General features: G+C 38.8%; 1 protein-coding gene across 1 annotated transcript in view; it reads right to left on the bottom strand.

Moving 5' to 3' along the window:
* The window catches only part of LOC136866854 (thyrotropin-releasing hormone receptor-like), a 556289-nt gene that overhangs the window by 453310 nt on the left and 76896 nt on the right, over positions 1 to 26083 (bottom strand). The window contains exon 2 of the mRNA XM_068226865.1: positions 12713 to 12720. Within this exon, the coding sequence (XP_068082966.1) occupies positions 12713 to 12720 (8 nt within the window). The remainder of the gene's footprint in view (positions 1 to 12712; positions 12721 to 26083) is intronic.

The raw sequence follows: 26083 nt of genomic DNA, 5'->3' as shown, positions 1-26083 counted from the left end.
CTTCGTTGTGATCGAAATGGGCACAGTGGCGGATGTATTGAAGTACAGCATTAGGTTACCTACTCGTCCGGCCCTGCGGTGTACGGGGCAACGCGTCCGGCCGCCCCGGGTTCGATTCGCGGCCGGGTCAGGGGGTTTTAATTGTAAATGATTATATCCGTGGCCTGGGGACTGCGTGTTTGTGGCGTCCTTAACGTTTCTCACATTCAACACTCAACACTTCCGCAATTCCAATTACATGCAAGTTCATATATTGTGCAAGTAAGGGCAAAATAACTCTATAGGTCGACGGCCCGAACAAATAGCATTTTAACATAAAAAGTAACCTACTCTGTTAATTACAGTATTAAGAGGTAAAGGAGGTTTTTAACCGAAAAGTATTTTATACTAGTTAGGAATATTTTGTAGCTGCGTTATATCGGGTCTACCAATCCTTCTTCACCTCGTTCTTGCCATATTTCTATCCATCACCAAACTGTCTTAAGACTGCATGGTATTGCTTGTGTTATTGCTTGGGGGACCATGAGAGCCTCCCATATGCCAATAATACGGCCTCGATTCACCTGTGATAGGATAGGAGCCATCTTATTACAATGTTACAGTATAACGCTGGAATACACACACTGTGTATTCAGCACTACCTGTTCACTCCCTTACCTTCCTTTTCTGTACTGGAGTGGCCTTCAACACTATCCCTTTACTCTCTCCCCTCCTTTTCAGTACTGGAGTGGCCTTCAACACTATCCCTTTACTCTCTCCCCTCCTTTTCAGTACTGGAGTGGCCTTCAACACTATCCCTTTACTCTCTCCCCTCCTTTTCAGTACTGGAGTGGGGGAGTGTTGATTGTTTATGTCGGGACACCATTAATGTGCATACGTGTACGTAGTCCTCTCTGCACGTCTTGCTTAACTGTCTGACTCACAGCAGTTGACTGGTAACAACTTATCAACAACAGAACTGTGCCATCACGAATGACCTCTGGTCGGCGTTGTACACATCACAGTTCCTTGTAAATCCAACCATTTACTCACACATCAATGGAATTCATGTATACTGAAGTGGGGTATTATTGGACCACACTTTCTGGTTACTTAACTTCTTTTGTCAGGCAGTGTGGTTGATCTGATGGAGGCTGGCTGTGTAGTGTTGTTTTTCTTCAGAAGTTCCCGTTATTTCCGATCTTTGCATTGACAATCACGTTACGGCAGAATTAGAAATAGAACTAAAAGCCATTTGGGAGCAGGAATTGATCTACTGGCCACTGGAACACGGTGGTTAAACAGTTTTCTGCAGAATAGAAGAAAAGAAGAAGAATAACTGATAGGTTAGCGGGAAAGAAAATAACGGGATTAGTATGCGATGAAGTATGCAATGAGAACTTGAGTGAGATCGAAGTGAGAAATTAGAAATGTTTGCATAAACTGTAGTGTAGAAGTTGCTGGATGCATACAAAGAAGTGGGTTACAGAATATCGCTTGAAGTAGACGAAGAAGACGTTATGGATGCAGAAAGAATAGTAATAGAACGCAGTTTTCTCTCTACATCGGCTTATGCAGTGCCTTAAGTGCAAGCATATGACATTTAGCAAGGCACTGCGCATTATCTGCTCATCTGTCTGAAAGATTTAGTTGATGCAGTGCATTGAGAATGAGGCAGCTCCAGTTCCCACTGGGACGTGCATCAGGAGCGTTCTATCCACATGGAGTGAGAGCGGTGCATGACTGATGTGTACGATGGTATTACACTAACGAGGTACAGTTCAGTATATTACTAGTCATATCATGAATATTCTATGGCGTTGCGAAACCTCTGCTTAAATATTAACCTCCATCAATATTCATTTCAACATCCTTCTAGCACTCGCACTCTAATGGGTACCTAATCCAAGATAAATACGGAGTATTAGGAAATATATGTAATATGTAGACAGAATTATATGTAGATTATTTATATCTATAGATGGGATAGATAGTAATTTCTGCCCGTCGATAGTGCATCAATGCCACCGTTACTATCTCCCTGACAGGTCGTTCTACTGCAGTCAGTGCAAGAGAAGAGTGACCAAGAAATCTGTGCCTTATTATTTTTCAGTATTATCCGATTTTACGTCCCACCACCCCACAACTACCCTAAACTCAAGTCACTACAGGCCGTCACATTTTGTCCTCTTTCGCCTTAGCTTCTTTCACCATGCTCGGTTCTTATCATTTGACCTGTAAGTCCTGAGGAGAAACCTGAGACATTTGGCACACTTCTGAAATATTAAAGATTAAAAAAAAAAAACAACCATGCAGGTCTATGATACATTCCTTAATTTAATTTTGTGTGGCTATTTCTAGCCGAATGCAGCCCTTATAAGGCAGACCCTCCGATGAGGGTGGGTGGCATCTGCCATGTGTATGTAACTGTGTGTTGTTGTGGTGGACGATAGTGTTATGTGTGGTATGTTAGTTACAGGAATGTTGGGGACAGCACAAACACCCAGCCTACGAGCTATTGGAATTAACCAATGAAGGTTAAAATCCCCGACCCGGCCGGGAATCGAACCCGTGACCCTCTGGACCAAAGAGCAGCACGCTAACCATTTAGCCATAGAGCTATTCCTTAATTATTCACATCGTTTGAATTTCCAAGAACGATCCATTTAATGAACAGTCAGCATAGCAGCCTTAATATTTGAGGGTCCTGTCTTCATTCCCAGGCAGTAATAATAATAATAATAATAATAATAATAATAATAATAATAATAATAATAATAATAATAATAATAATAATAATAATAATAATAGCCACTATCTCGCCAATCTTAGCCCTTCCCCGTCCTTGCGTCGCTGAAAACATTCGATGTGTTAGTGCGATATTAAACCACCAACAAAAATAAAATAAAATAAGTAAATATAAATACGTACCACTAACTTCTTTTTGCAGTTTCGGAAATGTCACGTTATCAAAATTTTGTCCCGCAGTACTTCTCTTACATGTCAAAAATCTACCAAAACGAGGCTGCCGTACTTGAAAATACCACTGGACTGAGCCGGAATCGAATCGGCAATATGGGCTCAGAAGACCAGCGCTTCTGCAATCTGAGCCTTGCGTTTCTCGATCAGGTCGGATGATTCATCCTCTGCCTCGGGAAATAGGTAATTGTGTTCAACTGAATACCTACCTCTTCAAATGCAGTACACATAACATAAGTTCCACGAACCTGCTACCTGCCTGTCGTAAGAGGCGACTAAAAGGGGCGACCAAGGGATGATCCAATTAGAACCATGAAACTACTTGCAAATAGTACCATCACGCAGTGAACACCATGGCTTGCATTTACTTGCGCGTAGTACCACTATGTTAGGTACGAAATAGGTTTGTGATTAGTAGCGACAGTGTGTGAATCAGGATGTGGGTCCTACAGTCCCTGTGATTCGTACCCCTATATGAGCGACACCATGGGATTAGCGACACCATGGTTCTGCCTTACCTATGCTCAGTTCCAACTATGTGAGGAATTCCACGGGATAGTACGGATCCCTGTGGTTAGTCCACTTATGTGAGGAACGCCATAGGTTTGGCTTGTCTTTAGAGGTTTGCGTTGCCTGTAAATAGCGCCGCAATATGCGAAACACCGTAGATCTGTGTTACATGTGCGCATTACACTACCTGTGAATAGTACCATAATGTGTGGAATACCGCGAGTCTCCGCTACTTTTGATTAGTACCAGAACATTACACATAGCATGGTTCTACTTTCCTAGCGATAAATGAGGTGCTGATGACCTGGATTTTGGATCCGTTTCGACTATTCACGCAATCGATTCAGCATATACTATAGAAGCAGTCCCTTGGTCCGTAATATGATTGTTTTGTGCCAGCTTCTGTGTATGTGAAGCACTGTGGGTCGGATCCACTGATCGTTTTAAATTCATCTCCGTCCATCCATTCATTCTTCGTCCTCATGCTTTGAATTCTGGTCAATGGAGAATTTTGGAATTTTAAGTTGTCACCTCATTTCGTCTCATTTCGCACCATTAGGGGCCGATGACCTCGATGTTAGGCTCCTTTAAACAACAAACATCAATCAATCTATCATAACATAAGTTACTAACAATCACCCTATTGAATCCATCTCTCCAGACGGGATTGACGTCTGAAAGGGTGTAAGGCCGTAAAGTTGCACTGAATCCACATGTAGTAACGATCTCATGTAATTAAGAAAATACCAATTAAGAGGAAGAAAAATATCATTTTAATTTTCAAACGTAGTTCTCATGATACCATAGGGCCGAAATGTTGTTGCCAATAGTTTTACGTCGCACCTAAACACAAGTCTTATGGCGATGACTGGATAGGGCAGACCTAGGACTGAGCAGGAAGAGATCGGCGCCTTAATTAAGGTACAAAATGGCTGCGCGATTTTGGCCATGTAGCTATCAGTTTGCATTCGGGAGATAATGGGTTTGAACCCCGGTGCCAGCAGCCTTGAAGATGGCATTCCGTGGTTTCCTATTTTCACTCCAGGCAAATGCAGAGACTGTACCTTAATTAAGGTCACTGTTGCTTCCTTTACACTCCCAGCCCATCGCCTCCATAAGACCTATCTGTGTCTCTGCAACGTAAAGCAAAATTGTAAATAATGAAGAAATAAAAAATAAGGTACAGTCCCATTTGCATAGTATGAAACTGGAAAACGTAGAAAACCATATTCCGTGCTGCTGACGGTGAGGTTCAAACCAAACATCTACCGAATGCAAGTTCAAAGCCACGGCACTCAAACAGCCTAGCCAACTTGCTCGGTCAGGACCAAATTATGTGGAAATGCGTTCAAGTAGTACATCAGTATGGCATATCAGGCTACAGGTCTCAGACACGTGGTACTTTGAACACCATCGTAGTGACAAGGTCAGTTGACTCGCATCACACGAGCTAGCTGTTTGTTAGATCGTTAGAGCCAATTCAACGCTCCGCAGGAGCTGGGACAGAGCGGCGAGCTAGCCTGATACGTTTGATATTCAATTTCAAACTTATATGTTAATAACATAGCGGAACTACGTATTGGATACTAATATCGACAAAGCATTTATATATGAATGCTTGATAAATGCGTTCATTTCCTGGCTAGTAAAAGTGTGATCTTGATGTTGCAGAATGGTATACAGAAAAACTGGGGTGAGTTGGAGGTTGTCGGTCACTTATTGGGTTCATATTCACACTGAAAATTAACAGTCTATAATTATTTTACAGGTAGTATAAATGTAGTAGGGTCCATCTCAGTAGTGTAGTGGTTAATGTAATTAGCTGCTATCCCCGGAGGTCGGGGTTCGATTCCCGGCTCTACCACGAAATTTGAAAAGTGGTACGAGGACTGGAACAGGGTCCACTCAGCCTCGGAAGGTCAACTGAGTACATGGTATTTGGGTTCCTACCTCAGCCATCCTCGAAGTGGTTTTCCGTGATTTCCCACTTCTTCTTCAGGTAAATGCCGAGATAGTTCCTAACTTAAGGCCACGGCCGGTTCCTTACCTATCCCTTCCAATCTTCTCATTCCTCCCATAAGGCCCCTGTTCAACACGATAGGTGAGGCCGTCTGGGAGAGTTACTGATCCTCCAGTCCAGTTGTATCCCCGACCAAATTCCTCTCGCTGCAGGACACTGTCCTTGAGGTGGTGGAGGTGGCATCGCTCGCTAAGTCCGGGAGAGAAACCAAACCTGGACGGTAAACTGATCATTGGGATGTGTCCATTATTCACAGAACAAATGAGTATAAAAATAAAATGCAATCGCCTGACAAACGGACGTCATGCACTAGTAAGAACTTTTATTTCTCTCTTTCTTAATCCGTTTACCTCCAGGGTCGGTTTTTCTCTCGGACTCAGCGAGGGAGCCACCTCAAAGGCAGAATAATTTTCACTTTTCGAGCTAATTTACTGCATTTTGTTCGGTGATAATTGATCTTGCCTTGCTGAAATTTCTTTCGAAGAAGCACTTTATGGATGGACTGCTAAAATTTGGTGGTTTCGTTGCCTCATCGCCATTCACCTGGACAGGCACTGGCAGAGCGGCTATTTCACAGTACAACAAACATGTGGCATGCTGATTCCATGTGTACGAGCTAAAACTCACTTCGCCGCGATAATAAAGGACACTCGTGTCCTCAACTTGAGGTGGTACAACTCTATTGAGACACACCCGCAGTGGAAGTGAGCTGCTTATACTATTTGAATCACATACCAGCCCTCCTGCGCTTCATTTCTGGGAGTACCGGGAATCGGACCCGGCCATCCAAGGGCGGCAGCTAATAGTGCTAAGCATTACGCTACGGAGGCGTACAACTTGCCGCGATGTTTTGCGAGAGGCGCTTAGAGTGAGTGTCATGACGAGCTAGCCCTCCAGAATTATGCTGGCGCGAGCTGCGACAGCGCGATGCGTATCTCTAGCTTGCGAACAGCTACCGTAACTTTTTCCTTTCAAAGTAAACACATTGAAATCGCGAATAGTAACCCACATAGCAGATACCAGTCTCCATGGTCAGTTAATTGTTGGTGCCTATGATTCGAACTTTAATTTTGAAAGCCTTGTAAAATATTATTATACTATATTATTATTACCATTGATGCGAAACGTAAAGAATTTCACCTTATTTTGGACACGGCATAAGCCCAAAAAGCCTATATCATGTCTATATGCTATTATTTTTATTCCTAGTTAAAAAGAACTGAAACTACACATTAATGAGGAAACATTCTAAAAAATGAACTGTATTCCTCGTTTGTTTCTTCAACGATAGATTGCGTTGCCAATGAAAACTAGTATGCGGCAACCATCATAGTGTCAGGCAGGCAGTATTCTCAATATATCACCAAAATTCTTAAACTCTTCCGACCATCGGTGTAAATATTGAGTAGAGATTGTAGGTCATATTTCACGGCAAATATTAGGAAAATATTGTCTGTTAACGGACAAATGTCACAGATAATAATTCCACGTGGAATTACGTATAATGTGTAGTGAAGGGCATGAAGTGGAAATTACTAATCACTTCTCTAGCGCAACAACATTCAAGTAAAAGTTTTCTATGTTGTTAAATAACTTCGAAATCCCATTTGTAATGAAATTCTCCGTAAAGCTGCTTAAGAGGATATTATAAAGTGAAAAGTTCATCCGTAACTGCTATATATTGACATCAGATGTTAATTTAGTCAACTCTCCATTAAGTTTGGGAATTATTACGTTCGAAACTTGTTAAATATACGGTAATTGTAAGCTTTTGAGGATAGAGCTGACTCAGAGCAAACAGACGGACTGGAAATTCAGGGATATTGTGTTCATTAAATGAATCTTGACTATAAACAGAGACGAAAATACCAGTGAACAATTTTCCTAACTAAATTTTACTGGAATAATTTGGTAGTACACTATTGTAAAGAATCCATGATTAACCCACATATCCGATTTCCTTCGTAAACCATAACTTACGGCACAGCAGCAATGTTGGCCGAATAAGGATACAAAGTATAAAAGTAGTTAGTTGAAAGAAAGATCATAAAATGTATGAATAAAGTAGTTTTTTAAGTTTCATTTAAAGAAAGTCAGTTGTTTGTAACCGAACACTGGTACAGTCCCCTATTTTAGGTTAGGAAATGTTTGTAAATGACTATCTCCGCATTTGAGGTTAGGAAATTTCCGTACATTTTTTGTATAAAATAGTTAATATCATCTGAGTTTGTTAAATTAAGATGTAAGAACATAGTATTATAAGGAGGATTTGTAATTAGGGAATCTTAAACATGCATATCCTTATATTTGTATAACTTTTAATTTGGGTAAAAGTCTGCACACATGGCCTAGCAGTGAAGATTGTGCAACATAGGAAACGGTGAAGACGGTTGAAGTCGGTTGAAAGTGTTGCAACAAATGACTTAGAAACCCGGGGTACAGCCGGGAAGTATAGATTTAATATTGTAATACTGGATACTGGTCGCACTTAAGCGACTGCAGCTATCGAGCTCGGTGCGTATGAAATTTCACTTGTTTCCTCCTCCCTCCCCATCTAGGTCCTTCAAATTTTTTTTGTCAGTTAGGAGCGCGAAACTGTGAGCTTGCATCCGGGAGATAGTGGGTTCGAACCCTACTGTCGGCAACCCTGAATATGGTTTGCGTAGTTTCCCATCTTCACACCAGGCAAATGCTGAGGCTGTGCCTTAATTAAGGCCACGGCCGCTTCCTTCCCACTCCTAGACCTTTCTTATCCCATCTTCGCCATAAGACCTATCTGTGACGGTGCGACGTAAAGCCAATTGTAAAATTTTTGTCAGTCAATGTAAATCTCATAATGGGAACAAAACCCTGCCTGGTTACCAGATTTGAAAATTTTTCAATAAATTTTATATCGATTTTCTCTAGCTACGGTTTTCTACTTTGTTTAGAAAATAAGACCACCAGAAGTCTCACTGTTCTTGATTAATATTACCATACACTTGCGTCTTTTCATGCAACTTTTCATAAAGTTTGATGAAATACACGACGTGGAAGAACACCGTCATTGTGCTACCAGGAGAGAGTTCTAGAATGAAAGACTTCGACTTATTGAAAATATATTCGGAATAGTAGTTGAATGGCTGTAACGGAATGTTCTTTAGTTATTCATTTCAACGTTCACTGGATACAGTTTTCAATATAAAAACCCTCCCTAAATGTATTTGTGGGGAGTAAACAATAAGCCGGTGACTGTAATTGACTTGTAACGTCAGCCGAGAACAATTCTACTGCGTGGTTTGAGTAAGTTTGCCAGCGGCTGTAATTATCCAACTGCTATTACAGTATTTAGGTCGACTGGAAAGGTCAACATTCATGAGGTTTTGTTGAAATTTACCACTGGATGCCTAATAACTCACAGCTAATGACTCTCTAGACCAGCTTTAGCCACATTCTTCTCCTCGCGACATATCTTTTTCGTGTTAACGGTGTTATATACGAAATACAGGAGTATTCTGTGCATTTAACAGATCAATATTCACGTTTTATGAAATTACTTATACAATCCCCTTTAATTTACATTCTTTCTAAATCAATCTTGATATGACTGTTTTCTTAATAGTTATATTTATGTACCGTGCTATGGACGCAAAATCATAAATGGTATGCTTTTTTCATATGGCAGTCTATTAATTGGGAAGCAATTAAATTAAATTTTGAATTAAAAAGTACAAGGTATATTTTTTTACTGTATAACACGTGTTCTGAGCGGTTTGAGGGGCTGAAGCTAAGTGGTCTGTTCGCGGGCTGTAACAGTACTTATGATAGAGTAGTTGATAAGTTCATATTCTAGAATAATAAACGTTGGTGACAATAATAATAATAATAATAATAATAATAATAATAATAATAATAATAGTTTATCCGTGGTTGCCGTGGTTTATAGAGGGGTAAGAAGTGCCTGGGGTGAATGGGTGGACAAGGAATTAACTAGAGCATAAGTTAACACAATAAATTTGGAAATTGTATTTCGTTTTTGTCTTTTTTGAATTTAACATTTGATAAATAGAAGATCTGAATAAACAATAACAATGTTATAATGAGCCCGTCAGCTCCAACAACATAGTGGACTTACAAATCCGAATATCAGGTACAAAACTTGAGATAATTACAAATGATAAATTATACAGAAAAGAGCTCAGTTGCTCTTGGAAGGCACAAGATTTACAAGAGCACGTTTTGCTCGTATCCTTCACACAACAGGGGAGTCTGCGCTCCAACTATGTCATCGTCCAGCCTCGCAGAGGCATCAGTTTCTAATTGCACACTTCCAACCTATCGATTGTTCTTAATTAAAGCAAATTGCTCAACAGTTTACGACTTTCTTTCCCCCAAGAGACTTCACACCAGACTCAATTCTACACACGACAATAGATTTACAAGGGCATTTTTGCCCATACTAAATGGCCTTAATGACCGGCCATAAACAAAATGCAAGGGGGTGAAACACCTGCACTCCTTCTAGAAATACTTAAAACCCGAAGTGGCCTTATGGCCCAGTGACATATGGGTTAAACTTATTCTACAGCGGGGTGACTAAGTAAGAAATATTGAATGAAAACCTACAATCTCTTTTCCAGTCAATGACCGGGTCAGTGATGGGAAGAATGAAGCCCCCAACTTACGGCGAGAATAGAAATTGTGCCGGCTGCCGAGGCCTGTCGCACTCCCCTGGGGCAATGATTAATGGCGGACAGATGAAATTACATGATAGTGGAGAGTGCTGCTGGAGTAAAAGATGACAGGGAAAACCGGAGTACCCGGAGGAAAACCTGTCCCGCCTCCGCTTTGTCTAGCACAACTCTCACATGGAGTGACCGGGATTTGAACCACGGTATCCAGCGGTAAGAAGCCGGCGCGCTGCCGCCTGAGCCACGGAGGCTCTAAGAAATAATAAAGTCAAATGAGTGTTAAGAATTTTAGAGGTTTAGAAACTTTAGTCACCCCATACCAAATTGAATGGGAATCAACAGAGGGTAATCACTCTTTGTTCCCCCACATCGCATACTTCCCAGTAAGGAATAGAACAGAGTCCTCAGACTGGCCGAAAATACTACATTTAAACCACCAGATTTAGAATTTCATATGTAATAAAAGAGGTTGAAACCTTCCTCAGCCAGACCCACCGTGTAGGGGTAGCGTGCCTGCCTCTTACCCGGAGGCCCTGTGTTCGATTCCCGGCCAGGTCAGGGATTTTTTACCTGCAACTGAGGACTGGTTCGAGGTCCACTCAGCCTACGTGATTACAATTGAGGAGATATCTGACGGTGAGATGGCGGCCCCGATCTAGAAAGCCAAGAATAACGGCCAAGAGGATCCGTCGTGCTGACCACATGACACCTCGTAATATGCAGGCCATCGGGCTGAGCAGTGGTCGCTTGGTAGGCCATGGCCCTTCGGAGCTGTTGTGCTATGGGGTTTGGTTTGGTTTGGTTTGGTTTGGTTTGGTTTGGTTTGGTTTGGTTTGAAACCTTCCCCTCAAGCTATCTGCAAGAGTTATCACATGTTTATCCTTTAGGATATGCCTCACTCAATTAACTGGGGCAATGAAGAAGACGATACGGCCCTAAAGCGCCCAGCTTTTATAGTAGTCTATATTGGAGGGGTAGGGGTAGATTCTAGAACTCTTTGCTGATAGGCTGGATTCCTGTACACACCCCCGATTTTAATTGGCTAGCGAAAATATTTACAAAATTCTGATAGGTTCATTACTATTGAAGAAGGAACCAGCAGAAGTGTTGACAACTTTGGTACATGAACTTAACAATGTTCAAAACCTAATGTTTACCAACTGTGAAAATACAAATTTCTAAATAAATTAATTCGAGTTCGACCCGCTAGATGGAGCAATTAAACCTATGATAGTGCCATCTAACGATTGAAAACAAAAAATCTGGTAATCCATCAGTTCAAGCACGGCCGACTGAATCCCTCGCTGCGATCCTATACCGGCCTTGACAATCGCTTACGAAGTCCAGCATAAAGCTGTAATTCAAAAGTTTCACCATAATGCCGCTGGAGTGCTGGCCATCTAAGTCACTGATAGGAAGCTGTATACCACAAATTACCACATTTCCAGTATCATTTATATTGTTTTGCTGTAGTAAGTGTTGGTAATGTGTTTGTAATGAGGTGTTTGTTGGCTTGTTATTGAGAGTTGATAGTTATGCGTTAATCAGTTTATTTTTTATTGTGTAGTGAGGTAATTTGATTTTTAAAATTGTGTTTACAAATCTTGGAATGGCTAATATGTGATATGCCCATTTTAGTACTTCAAACAGAAATTTTCTGCAAACAAGAACATATGTAATGAGTGGCCCAAAGTGATTTCTTGCCGTAACTTCGTCCTAAAGAAGAATTCTAATTAATACACTAATTAGTTTTTTAAAATTGTGTAATGTAGTGATTTGTTTCTCTTTAACTGTGTTCGGAAATATTCGAACATGTATTGCTGTGTGCATTTTTGTACTTCGAACAGGAAAAAGAGCAAAGGGACACTATCATTTCACAAATCCCTGTAGACCAGGACAAAACTAAGGAGTGGCTCAAAGCAATTTCTCGCGATAACTTTGTCTCTAACACTAACTCTGCTTTTTCTGTTGTCTATAGCCTTCAGTTCAAAGAACATGATTATTCATTTTTAGGCAACATTAGAACAGTACTAAGGAAAGGTTCTGTACCATCAGTGTTCCCGAACTATCCTAGTTATAAGGTGACTAGTACCAAGAGTCCTAGAAGAAAAATTACTAGAACCACACCACCCTCACCCAAGAAACGCAAACGAGTTGAAGCTGCTTATCATTTTCAAAATCCTGATACAAGGCGTTCAACAGCCAATAACGAAGGTAAAGGCAATTTTTCAAATGTCAGCTTCACTGTGGAAGAAGTAGCATAAATTGAAGAAATACCTGAAGCAGAAATGACATTACAACCACAAGGATGACTGAAACAACTGTTTGCATTATAGCCCCTACAACCACTCTCGAATTAGTACTTTCATGTCAGTATTAGTTTCTATTTTCTGGTATTTATTACCCGTAAATTTTCCTTCATTCAATAATTCTTTAGGCGGAGTCATATTTGCCACATGACAGCAACACAACACATTGGTATCCAAGATAATATGAACTTTAACATTTAAACACTGACAAGTGGGAACCATTACTGTTATGACAGTAAGCCAACGTATGTAACTAACGTAAGTGTTACCTGTGCAATGAACGGTTTACCTCTGAATTACGATAAATTGGCAATGAAAGTCAATAACTTTTCCATAGAGGAGTATGCATTTCGACCGCAAAAACCTAGGTCGCCAGCGTCACGTGTCGAGCTATGAAACTACTCCGATTACAGTGCGTGGACCCGATTGTCAAGGCCGGTAAGGAGCTAGCTAGAGTGGCGCATCAAGTCAGCCGTGGTTCAAGGTAGATTCCATAGAAGGCACGCAGTTTAACTGGCCGGATAAGGTGTACCTCCGGTACAATAATAATACAAATTTATAGACTGATAGTGTTGACGGACGCTAGATATTGTGAAACTTTTCCCGTGACCTGCCTGATAGTGAAATGATACGAGTACACTATTTGCCGACCTATTATAACGTGATTCCTCCTCACCGACCATGAGTACATGTGATAAGTGCCTAATCTTCTGTGCCAACAAACCGGTCCCCCTATGGGTGGGGACGGTAGAACAACACCCACGGTATACCCTGCCTGTAGTAAGAGGCGACTAAAAGGGGGTCTCAACTTGGGAGCGTGTTTTGACGACGACGGGGCCCTTAGCTGAGTCCTGGCATTCCTTCCACTTACTTGTGCCAGGCTCTTCACTTTCATGTATCCAATCCGTCCTCCCTTGTCCAACTCTTGTTCTTTTCCGACCCCGACACTATTAGGTTTTCGAAGCCTAGGAAATCTTTCATTTTCACGCTCTTCGTCGACCTTGTCTCCCTTTCGCCGATACCTTCATTTTTCGAAGTGTCGGGTCCCTACCAAAATATCGATTTTATCTCCGGAGTGTCGCCTTAATTATAATGGCTCAGGCTCAGGGGCTGGATCTTTGTGCAGTCTACAGCATTAGAATTCATCATAAGTAGGTCGTCATCCTCACGGCGTCAACTAGAAAGACCTGCATCAGGACGGAAGTCACACGCCATTAAGAAACTGGAGTAACATAAGTGTGGTGCTGTGTGTTAATTGCATAATTACATAAGCCCGCACATGAAGGGTAGGTTGTACCTCCTATGTTATGTGGAGCTGAAACATGGAATCAAGGAAGGAAGATGGAAATAGCCGAAATGAAAACTCCGTAGATGGATGTGTGGCGTGATAAGAAATTCAAACGTAGAAAAATGTTAAATGCCTTCATCAGAGGTATGGTGAGATCCACAGCGAACATGGGCTGAGATGGTTTGGCCACGTACAGAGAAGGGGCCATCATTACGTGGAAAAGATAGTAACGGCTATCACTTTCTCTGAAAAGGAGACAGAGGAAGATCCAATCTGTGGTGGGAGAACAAAGTAAGCGTCTGAGAGAGAAAGGGTTGGAAAGAAAAGAGGAAACATAGAGTAGGAAAATATGTAGGAAAAGGACACGACTGAAACAGGATTCACAGAAAAAGCAGAGAAGAAGGACGATAATGTCACAGATGTCGTGATCTCATTTTCTCCCTGTGTATGGTTTTATCCATCAGTCCAAAGGTTTGTTGGTTACTCAAGACGCACCACCGTAAGTTATATTGTTACACAAATTCACAAAAAACTCATAGCAGTGGATAAGTTGAGAAGTGAATGATGATTGTGGGCAGTTCCATTCTTCCTCCTCCTCCTCCTCCCCCTCTTTTCTACAATATGTTACCGGAAGCCAGAGCTAACCAGTATGAGTTATATACATAATTATTTTTCCTCAGGCTCACAGACTCGAGAGCTAATAATATCAGCAAAATGTCCAAGACTAATTATTCGCTCATCGTACTACTCTAATGCATGCATTGACTGACGAGATGTATGGCCGGTGACGTTTTACAGCTGGCAGTAAGCAAACTGTTTTTCTTCCTCAACCAACATTTATAAAAAATGGCCGCGTTATGTTTTACACATAACGTTGCGAGCTAACTGTATCATTATGCCACACCAAACACCGACATTCTGATTTTGAAGACGAATTTCAGGCACAACATGAAGATTGTCTGTGTCCCAGTATCTTGTATTCTGAGATTTCACATACCCACTTTAATGGAAATTAGCTTCGTCCATCATAATTAAACCAGAAGGATCGACCGTACCGTCGTGGATATACTGCAGCATCTAACGAGAGAAATGTATGTGGATTCTGTGATGTCAATTAATCAATTGATCGTAAAAATAAAAGTGTAGCATTTTTTGTCTCCGCAATGCTGATCTTACTGAAATACCACACTCCTGCGCCAATCAGCGTGAAGATTTCCTCGGGCTGACATCTATTCTCTTTTTAATATCTGTAAGCTTCTCCTCTGTTAATATCGTCTTCTGTGGTTGTTTTTTTTTTGTTTGTTTAAAACATACCCTGTTTTCTGTCATTTCCTGAATAACTTATGTTTCGAAGACATTACAGCGCCACAAAAATGACGTAGGAATTTGCGAAAGGTTCTGCCATACAATTTCTTCTTTAGACGAAATCTTTCAACTAGAAATATCCGTGTACAATTTTATATGTCGCCATACTGTTAGCTTACACAAGTGTAGGAATATAACGTTCGCTAACAAGAACTCCACTCGTAAACTAGGCATTTATTCCGTACGCTAACTATACTTGCTGCTGTGCCCGACCGCGCGTTCTATCCCTACTACTCGGGAACAGAACAAGCATTTCACCAGTCCACCTCCGCGGCTGCACTGACTACAGTGCCGGTAACCGTTCGTTGCCCCCCCCCCCCCCACACTACAAGGAAACGCGCAAAACATGTGTAAATGTTAGGATGATTGTACACCTTGATGCAGGAGCCTACTGAACTATGCGTATTTCCCGTTTTCTGCACTCAGTGATGTAGTATCTCTCACAGAAAAGGCTGCAAAGTTAATCTATATATATATAAAGTAGCTTGTCCTGACTGACTGACTGACTGACTGACTGACTGACTGACTGACTGACTGACTGATTCATCATCGCCGAGCCAAAACTACTGGACATAAAGAAATGAAATTTTGGGGATATATTCATACTAAGATGTAGGTGCTCGCTAAGAGAGGATTTTTTGATATTCCGTCGCTAAGGAGGTGAAAAGGGGGGTGAAATTTTAAAAAGAGTGTATCTATATCTCAAAACTTTAAAAGTTTACAGATGTAAAAATTGGTATTTAGAATCTTCTTTTAAAATAAGGATACACGTATTTTTTTGTTTTCTGAAAATCCCAATATGAGGGGTGAAAAAGGGTGAAAATGGGGAAAAATGGGTTGAATGCCTTCAATCAGGATACCGGTACTTATATCTCAGAAACTGAAGATATTACAGACCTGAAAATTGGTACTTTTGATCTCTTTTAAAAATAAAGAAACACGTATTTTTTTGTTTTTGGAAAATCCAATTAATGGGAGGGTGAAAAGGGGGAGAATTTTTAAAATTAGTGGATCTCTATCCCCAATCTTTTAAAGTTTGCAGATGTAAAAACTGGTATTTAGAATCTTCATTAAAAATAAAGAAAAGCGTATTTTTTTTGTTTTCGGAAAATCGCAATAGGAGGAGTGAAAAGGGGTGGAAAAAGGGTTGAATGCCTTTAATGAGGATACTTATATCTCAGAAACTGAAGATATTACAGACCTGAAAATCGGTGTTTGGGATCTCCTTTAAAAATAAAGAAACACGTATTGTTTTGTTTCTGAAAAATCCAATTAAGGGAGGGGGTGAAAAGGGGGTAATATTTTAAAATGAGTGTATCTATATCTCAAAACTTTTAAAGGTTATAGATGTGAAAATTGGTATTTAGAATCTCCTTTAAAAATAAATAAACACGTATATTTTGTTTTCGGAAAATCCAATCAATGGCGGTTAAACAGGAGTGACAAATAGGGGTGAATTTTTGAAAGACGATATCTACAGAATATCTTGGAAACGTAAAATGTTACAGACGTAAAAAGTGGGTGTTTGGAATCTCCTGTAAATGTAAAGAAACATAGGTGATTTGTTTTTGGAAACTCCACTTAAGGGGAACTCAAAAGGGGTGAAATTTTGAAATGAGAATTTTTACAGTATATCTAAAAAAAACATGTTACAGAAGTGAAAAATGGTATTTTTTATCTCTATTAAACATAAAGAAACGTGTATTTTTAGTTTTCGGAAATATCACCTGGGTGGAGGAGGGGTAAAAGTGACTGAAAATGGTGTTGAATTCTCTTAATTAGGCTACTGATATATCAAAAATGAAGAATTTACAGACGTGAAATTTGATATTTTCAATCTGCTTTAAAAGTAAAAATACACGTATTCTCTTTAAATCCAATGAAGCGGGGGGGGGGGGGGGTGGGGCGGTGTGAAAGAATTGAAAAATGAATTGGCTTAATTGTATGAGAATGCATACATCTAATAAAAAGTAAAGTTATTACAGATGTGAAAATTCGTATTTGGATCTCCTTTAAAAACAAAGAAAAACGCGGTTTGGGCGCGAAACCATCTTGGAGGGCGGGAGTGTAAAGGAGTTGAATTCCTTTCATGAGGACACATAAATCAAAAACTGAAGAAGTTAGAGTCGTGATAATTGGTATTTAGAAGATAATTTACTATTAAAGAAACAAGTATTTTTTTCGGGAAAGTTCACTTGCGGGGGGGGGGGGGAGTAGTGTGAAATGAAGTGAAAAAAGTAAATTACTTTTATGGGGATACTTATATCTCAAAACTGAAGGTAATAGACGTGAACATTGGTGTTTGGAATCTCCCTTAAACATAAAGAAACAAGCCTTCTTTTAATTTTTTGGGGGGGAGGGGGGTGGCGGTAAATAAACTTAACGGCGGTGGGGTGTAGAAGGAGGTGAGACCAATTGATTTTACTGTTATTAATGTACTTATAAGGATCCTCCGTTGCTCAGGCGGCACCGCGCCGGCCTCTCAAAGCTGGGTTCCGTGGTTCAAATCCCGGTCACTCCATGTGACATTCGTGCTGGACAAAACGGAGGCAGGGCAGGTTTTTCTCCGGATACTCCGGTTTTCCCTGTCATCAGCCATTCCAGCAACACATAATAATAATAATCTATATATATATATAATAGCTTGTCCTGACTGACTGACTGATTCATCATCGCCGAGCCAAAACTACTGGACATAATGAAATGAAATTTTGGGGATACATTCATATGAAGATGTAGGTGCTCGCTAAGAGAGGATTTTTGGATATTCCGTTGCTAAGGGGGTGAAAAGGGGGGGTGAAGTTTTAAAATGAGTGCACCTATATCTCAAAACTTTAAAAGTTTACAAATGTAAAAATTGGTATTTAGAATCTTCTTTGAAAATAAGGAAACACGTATTTTTTTGTTTTCAGAAAATCCCAATAGGAGGGGTGAAAAAGGGTGAAAATGGGGGAAAACGTGTTGAATGCCTTTAATCAGGATACCGATACTTATACCTCAGAAACTGAAGATATTACAGACCTGAAAATTGGTACTTTTGATCTCTTTTAAAAATAAAGAAACACGTATTTTTTTGTTTTTGGAAAATCTAATTAATGGGAGGGTAAAAAGGGGGTGAATTTTTAAAATTAGTGAATCTATATCTCCAAACTTTTAAAGTTTGCAGATGTAAAAATTGGTATTTAGAATCTTCATTAAAAATAAAGAAACACGTTTTTTTTTTTGTTTTCGGAAAATCGCAATAGGAGGTGTGAAAAGGGGTAAAAAAGGGGTTGAATGCCTTTAATGAGGCTACTTATATCTCAGAAACTGAAGATATTATAGACCTGAAAATTGGTGTTTGGGATCTCCTTTAAAAATAAAGAAACACGTATTTTTTTGTTTCTGGAAAACCCAATTAGGGGGGTAAAAAGGGGTACTATTTTAAAATGAGTGTATCTATATCTCAAAACTTTTAAAGGTTATAGGTGTAAAAATAGGTATTTAGAATCTCCATTAAAGATAAAGGAACACGTATATTTTGTTTTCGGAAAATCCTAATAGGAAGGGTGGAAAAGGTTGAAAAAGGGGTCGAATGCATTTCATGAGTCTACTTATATTTAAGAACCTGAAGATATTACAGACCTGAAAATTGGTGTTTGGGATCTCCTTTAAAAATAAATAAACACGTATTTTTGTTTTGTGGAAAATACAATTAATGGGGGGTGAAAAGGGGGTGATTTTTTAAAATGAGTGTATCTATATCTCAAACTTTTTAAGTTTATAGATGTAAAAATTGGTATTTAGAATCTCCTTTAAAAATAAAGAAACATGTATTCTTTTGTTTTAGGAAAATCCCAATAGGAAGGGTGTAAAAGGGTGAATAATGGGTTGAATGCCTTTCATGAGGATACTTATATTTCAGAACCTGAAGATATTACAGACCTGAAAATTGGTATTTTGGATCTACTTTAAAAGTAAAGAAACAGGTATTTTTTCGTTTTTGGAAAATCCAAATATTGGGGGGTGAAAACGGGGGTGAATTTTTTAAAATGAGTGTGTCTACATCTAAAACTTTAAAATTTACAGATGTAAAAATTGGTGGTTAGAATCTCCTCTAAAAACAAAGGAACACGTATTTTTTTTGTTTCCAGTAAGTCCTAATAGGAGGGGTGTGAAAGGGTGAAAAATGGGTTGAATGCCTTTAATGAGGATACACATATCTCAGAAACGAAAGATATTACAGAACTGATAATTCGCATATGTGATCTCCTTTAAAAATAAAGAAACACGTATTTTTTAGTTTTTGGAAAAGCCAATTAATGGCGGTTAAACAGGAGTGACAAATTGGGGTGAATTTTTTGAAAGACTATATCTACAGAATATCTTTGAATCGTAAAATGTTACGGACGTAAAAAGTGGGTGTAAATCTCCTGTAAATGTAAAGAAATATAGGTTATTTGTTTTTGGAAACTCTACTTAAAGGGAACCCAAAAGGGGTGAAATTTTAAAATGAGAATTTTTACGGATATCTAAAAACTTAACATGTTACAGAAGTGAAAAATGGTATTTTTATCTCTATTAAACATAAAGAAAAGTGTATTTTTAGTTTTCGGAAATACCACTTGGGTGGAGGGGCGGGGGGGGGGGGTAAAAGTGACTGAAAATGGTGATGAATTCTTTTAATTAGGCTACTGATATCTCAAAAATGAAGATGTTACAGATGTGAAATTTGATATTTGCAATCTGCTTTAAAAGTAAAGAAACACGTATTCTCGGAAAATCCAATGAAGGGGGCGGGGGGGGGTGTGAAAGAATTGAAACATTAGTTGACTTAATTGTATGAGAATACATACATCTAATACTAAAGTTGTTACAGACGTGAACATTCGTATTTGGATCTCCTTTAAAAACAAAGAAAAAGGCGTTTTGGTGGGGAAACTATCTTGGAGGGCGGGAGTGTAAAGGAGTTGAATTCCTTTCATGAGGACACATAAATCAAAAACTGAAGAAGTTAGAGTCGTGATAATTGGTATTTAGAAAATCCTTTACTATTAAAGAAAGAAGTATTTTTTTTGCGGGAAAATTCATTTAGGGGGAGGAGAGATTATTGTGAAATGAAGTGAAAAAAAGTAAATTATTTTTATGTGGATACTTATATCTCAAAACTGAAGTTAATAGACGTGAACATTGGTGTTTGGAATCTCCCTTAAACATAAAGAAACAAGCATCCTTTTAATTCTTATTCGGGGGGGGGGGTGTAAATAAACTTAACGGCGGTGGGGTGTAGAAGGAGGTGAGACCAATTGATTTTACTGTTATTAATGTACTTATAAGGATCCTCCGTTGCTCAGGCGGCAGCGCGCCGGCCTCTCACAGCTGGGTTTCGTGGTTCAAATCCCGGTCACTCCATGTGGCATTCGTGCTGGACAAAACGGAGGCGGGACAGGTTTTTCTCCGGATACTCCGGTTTTTCCTGTCATCAGCCATTCCAGCAACACATAATAGTAATAATAATAATAATAATAATAATAATAATAATCCGGACCGTCGTCAAATTGCGGACCGCGATGGAAACGGCTCCTGGACGGGTAATGACTAAGAATGCAGTCCGGTCGCGGGTTCAGTGCCGCCAAGGCACCCAGTATGACAGCACGCCGGATCTCCTGAAGGATTATATCCGTATTAAAAATATCATAGGAAAAGATGGCAAAGATTTACGGACCCAACTGACCTGGAGGAATACCTGAGCCTAACTCGGGAAGTACGAAATCGATTGCTGGAAAGGAAGATTTAAAAATGGGAGGAAACGTGCCGTAAAATAATAGATCGGGAATTTTGGTGGATTCTCGCAGAGAACGAGTCAGATCGCGAATTTCGGCGGATTATATATCTAAAACAATAAGCATTCAATGATAAATTTCAGTATAATACCGTAGCGAAGCACGGGTATCTTGCTAGTAATAATAATAATAATAATAATAATAATAATGTTCCGGACCGTCGTCAAATGTGCGGACCGCGCTGGCAACGGCTCCTGGACGGGTAATGACTAAGAATGCAGTCCGGCCGCGGGTTTCAGTGCCACCAAATCACCCAATATGACACCACGCCGGATCTCCTGAAGGATTTTATCCATATTAAAAATGATTAAAGGAAAAGATGGCAAAGATTTACGGACCCAAATGACCAGGAGGAATACCTGAGCCTAGCCCGGGAAGTACGAAATCGATTGCTGGAAAGGAATATTGAAAAATGGGAGGAAACGTGCTATAAAATAATAGAAAACGAGTCAGATCGGGAATTTTGGAGGATTCCCGCAGAAAACGAGTCAGATCGCGAATTTCGGCGGATTATATATTTAAATCAATAAGCATTCAATTATAAATTTCAGTATCATACCGTAGCGAAGCACGGGTATCTTGCTAGTCTATCTATATATATAAAACTAGCAAGATACCCGTGCTTCGTTACGGTATTATACTGAAATTTATAATTGAATGCTTATTGTTTTAGATATATAATCCGCCGAAATTCGCGATCTGACTCGTTCTCTGCGAGAATCCACCAAAATTCCCGATCTATTATTTTACGGCACGTTTCCTCCCATTTTTAAATCTTCCTTTCCAGCAATCGATTTCGTACTTCCCGAGTTAGGCTCAGGTATTCCTCCAGGTCAGTTGGGTCCGTAAATCTTTGCCATCTTTTCCTATGATATTTTTAATACGGATATAATCCTTCAGGAGATCCGGCGTGCTGTCATACTGGGTGCCTTGGCGGCACTGAACCCGCGACCGGACTGCATTCTTAGTCATTACCCGTCCAGGAGCCGTTTCCATCGCGGTCCGCAATTTGACGACGGTCCGGATTATTATTATTATTATTATTATTATTATTATTATTACTATTATGTGTTGCTGGAATGGCTGATGACAGGGAAAACCGGAGTATCCGGAGAAAAACCTGTCCCGCCTCCGTTTTGTCCAGCACGAATGCCACATGGAGTGACCGGGATTTGAACCACGGAACCCAGCTGTGAGAGGCCGGCGCGCTGCCGCCTGAGCAACGGAGGATCCTTATAAGTACATTAATAACAGTAAAATCAATTGGTCTCACCTCCTTCTACACCCCACCGCCGTTAAGTTTATTTACAGCCCCCCCCCCCCGAAGAAGAACTAAAAGGATGCTTGTTTCTTTATGTTTAAGGGAGATTCCAAACACCAATGTTCACGTCTATTAACTTCAGTTTTGAGATATAAGTATCCACATAAAAATAATTTACTTTTTTTCACTTCATTTCACAATAATCTCTCCTCCCCCTAAATGAATTTTCCCGCAAAAAAAATACTTCTTTCTTTAATAGTAAAGGATTTTCTAAATACCAATTATCACGACTCTAACTTCTTCAGTTTTTGATTTATGTGTCCTCATGAAAGGAATTCAACTCCTTTACACTCCCGCCCTCCAAGATAGTTTCCCCACCAAAACGCCTTTTTCTTTGTTTTTAAAGGAGATCCAAATACGAATTTTCACGTCTGTAACAACTTTAGTATTAGATGTATGTATTCTCATACAATTAAGTCAACTAATGTTTCAATTCTTTCACCCCCCCCCCGCCCCCTTCATTGGATTTTCCGAGAATACGTGTTTCTTTACTTTTAAAGCAGATTGCAAATATCAAATTTCACATCTGTAACATCTTCATTTTTGAGATATCAGTAGCCTAATTAAAAGAATTCATCACCATTTTCAGTCACTTTTACCCCCCCCCCCGCCCTCCACCCAAGTGGTATTTCCGATAACTAAAAATACACTTTTCTTTATGTTTAATAGAGATAAAAATACCATTTTTCACTTCTGTAACATGTTAAGTTTTTTAGATATCCGTAAAAATTCTCATTTTAAAATTTCACCCCTTTTGGGTTCCCTTTAAGTAGAGTTTCCAAAAACAAATAACCTATATTTCTTTACATTTACAGGAGATTTACACCCACTTTTTACGTCTGTAACATTTTACGATTCAAAGATATTCTGTAGATATAGTCTTTCAAAAAATTCACCCCAATTTGTCACTCCTGTTTAACCGCCATTAATTGACTTTTCCAAAAACTAAAAAATACGTGTTTCTTTATTTTTAAAGGAGATCACATATGCGAATTATCAGTTCTGTAATATCTTTCGTTTCTGAGATATGTGTATCCTCATTAAAGGCATTCAACCCATTTTTCACCCTTTCACACCCCTCCTATTAGGACTTACTGGAAACAAAAAAAATACGTGTTCCTTTGTTTTTAGAGGAGATTCTAACCACCAATTTTTACATCTGTAAATTTTAAAGTTTTAAGATGTAGACACACTCATTTTAAAAAATTCACCCCCGTTTTCACCCCCCAATATTTGGATTTTCCAAAAACGAAAAAATACCTGTTTCTTTACTTTTAAAGTAGATCCAAAATACCAATTTTCAGGTCTGTAATATCTTCAGGTTCTGAAATATAAGTATCCTCATGAAAGGCATTCAACCCATTATTCACCCTTTTACACCCTTCCTATTGGGATTTTCCTAAAACAAAAGAATACATGTTTCTTTATTTTTAAAGGAGATTCTAAATACCAATTTTTACATCTATAAACTTAAAAAGTTTTGAGATATAGATACACTCATTTTAAAAAATCACCCCCTTTCCACCCCCCATTAATTGTATTTTCCACAAAACAAAAATACGTGTTTATTTATTTTTAAAGGAGATCCCAAACTCCAATTTTCAGGTCTGTAATATCTTCAGGTTCTGAAATATAAGTATCCTCATGAAAGGTATTCAACCCATTATTCACCCTTTTACACCCTTCCTATAGGGATTTTCCTAAAACAAAAGAATACATGTTTCTTTATTTTTAAAGGAGAAGATAAATACCAATTTTTACATCTATAAACTTAAAAAGTTTTGAGATATAGATACACTCATTTTAAAAAATCACCCCCTTTTCACCCCCCATTAATTGTATTTTCCACAAAACAAAAATACGTGTTTATTTATTTTTAAAGGAGATCCCAAACACCAATTTTCAGGTCTGTAATATCTTCAGGTTCTGAAATATAAGTAGACTCATGAAATGCATTCGACCCCTTTTTCAACCTTTTCCACCCTTCCTATTAGGATTTTCCGAAAACAAAATATACGTGTTCCTTTATCTTTAATGGAGATTCTAAATACCTATTTTTACACCTATAACCTTTAAAAGTTTTGAGATATAGATACACTCATTTTAAAATAGTACCCCTTTTTACCCCCCTAATTGGGTTTTCCAGAAACAAAAAAATACGTGTTTCTTTATTTTTAAAGGAGATCCCAAACACCAATTTTTACATCTGCAAACTTTAAAAGTTTGGAGATATAGATTCACTAATTTTAAAAATTCACCCCCTTTTCACCCTCCCATTAATTAGATTTTCCAAAAACAAAAAAAATACGTGTTTCTTTATTTTTAAAAGAGATCAAAAGTACCAATTTTCAGGTCTGTAATATCTTCAGTTTCTGAGGTATAAGTATCGGTATCCTGATTAAAGGCATTCAACACGTTTTCTCCCATTTTCACCCTTTTTCACCCCTCCTATTGGGATTTTCTGAAAACAAAAAAATACGTGTTTCCTTATTTTCAAAGAAGATTCTAAATACCAATTTTTACATTTGTAAACTTTTAAAGTTTTGAGATATAGGTGCACTCATTTTAAAACTTCACCCCCCCTTTTCACCCCCTTAGCAACGGAATATCCAAAAATCCTCTCTTAGCGAGCACCTACATCTTCATATGAATGTATCCCCAAAATTTCATTTCATTATGTCCAGTAGTTTTGGCTCGGCGATGATGAATCAGTCAGTCAGTCAGGACAAGTTATCTATATATATATAAAATAGCTTGTCCTGACTGACAGGACAAGTTATCTATATATATATATATATATATATATATATAAAATAGCTTGTCCTGACTGACTGACTGATTCATCATCGCCGAGCCAAAACTACTGGACATAAAGAAATGAAATTTTGGGGATAGATTAATATTAAGATGTAGGTGCTCGCTAAGAGAGGATTTTTGGATATTCCTTCGCTAAGGGGGTGAAAAGGGGGGTGAAATTTTAAAATGAGTGTATCTATATCTCAAAACTTTCAAAGTTTACAGATGTAAAAATTGGTATTTAGAATCTTCTTTAAAAATAAGGAAACACGTATTTTTTTTGTTTTCAGAAAATCCCAATAGGAGGGGTGAAAAAGGGTGAAAATGGGGAAAAAATGGGTTGAATGCCTTTAATCAGGATACCGGTACTTATATCTCAGAAACTGAAGATGTTACAGACCTGAAAATTGGTACTTTTGATCTCTTTTAAAAATGAAGAAGCACGTATTTTTTTGTTTTTGGAAAATCCAATTAATGGGAGGGTGAAAAGGGGGTGAATTTTTAAAATGAGTGAATCTATATCTCCAAACTTTTAAAGTTTGCAGATGTAAAAATTGATATTTATAATCTTCATTAAAAATAAAGAAACACGTATTTTTTTGTTTTCGGAAAATCGCAATAGGAGGAGTGTACATGGGTGAAAAAGGGGTTGAATGCTTTTAATGAGGCTACTTATATCTCAGAACCTGAAGATATTACAGACCTGAAAATTGATGTTTGGGATCTCTTTTAAAAATAAAGAAACACGTATTTTTTTGTTTTTGGAAAATCCAATTAATGGGGGGGTGAAAAGGGGGTGATTTTTTAAAATGAGTGTATCTATATCTCAAAACCTTCAAAGTGTATGGATGTAAAAATTGGTATTTAGAATCTCCTTTAAAAATAAAGAAACGCGTATTCTTTTGTTTTCGGAAAATCCCAATAGGAAGGGTGTAAAAGGGTGAATAATGGGTTGAATGCCTTTAATGAGGCTACTTATATTACAGACCTGAAAATTGGTATGTGGGATCTACTTTAAAAGTAA

This window comes from Anabrus simplex, chromosome 3 (genome assembly GCF_040414725.1).
Source record: "Anabrus simplex isolate iqAnaSimp1 chromosome 3, ASM4041472v1, whole genome shotgun sequence".
Classification (NCBI taxonomy): domain Eukaryota; kingdom Metazoa; phylum Arthropoda; class Insecta; order Orthoptera; family Tettigoniidae; genus Anabrus; species Anabrus simplex.
This window is presented reverse-complemented; position numbering and strand designations above follow the sequence as displayed.